General features: G+C 76.5%; 1 protein-coding gene across 4 annotated transcripts in view; it reads right to left on the reverse strand.

Moving 5' to 3' along the window:
* Nucleotides 1–549, reverse strand: part of MEMO1 (mediator of cell motility 1) — a 119,854-nt gene that overhangs the window by 118,898 nt on the left and 407 nt on the right. For 2 of the 4 annotated variants that reach the window (XM_044919124.1, XM_044919123.1), the window contains exon 1: nucleotides 67–127. In XM_044919124.1, the coding sequence (XP_044775059.1) occupies nucleotides 67–127 (61 nt within the window). Of the gene's footprint in view, nucleotides 1–66; nucleotides 287–549 lie in introns of those variants that run through there. The other 2 variants (XM_044919122.1, XM_021697335.1) reach the window with 2 other exon arrangements.

The following is a 549-nucleotide window of genomic DNA, read 5'->3' on the forward strand; positions in this document are numbered from 1 at the left end:
CGGCCGGCCGGGCGCGGGGCCAGGCGGCGGCGGCGGGCTGACGGGCCGGCCGGCCTGGGGCCCTACCTGAGGCTGTGTACCAGCTCCCGGCGTGACTGGCTTCCCGGCAGACCACTCGGTTGGACATCTTGGTGCCTGTGCCGCCTATGGTGCACGAGGATGAATGAGGAGGCGGCGGCGGCGGCGGCAGGAGCGGCTCCGCGAGGGGACGAGACACCGCGGGCCCAGCCCAGGAGGAGGCGGCAGCGGGGAGGGGATCAGCCCGGCCCAGGAGGAGGAGGAAGAGGAGGAGGCGGCGGCCCAGGAGGAGGAGATGGCAGCCGGGGCGGTGGCGGCGGCAGCAACAATCACCACAAACTCCGGCCACCGCCGGAAGATGGGGCCCGCGGCGGCTTCACCGAAGCCCGGAAAGCCCTGGCCCCGGCCCCCGGACTCGCCGCTGCTCCCCAGCCGCGGCTGGTTCCGCCGAGCCGCCCCCACGGCCCCCTCCCCTCCCAGCTGGCCTCCCCGAGCCACCGCCGGTGACCCCACCCCCGTGACTCCGCGCCC

The sequence above is a fragment of the Neomonachus schauinslandi genome, chromosome 10 (genome assembly GCF_002201575.2).
Source record: "Neomonachus schauinslandi chromosome 10, ASM220157v2, whole genome shotgun sequence".
In the NCBI taxonomy this organism is placed as follows: domain Eukaryota; kingdom Metazoa; phylum Chordata; class Mammalia; order Carnivora; family Phocidae; genus Neomonachus; species Neomonachus schauinslandi.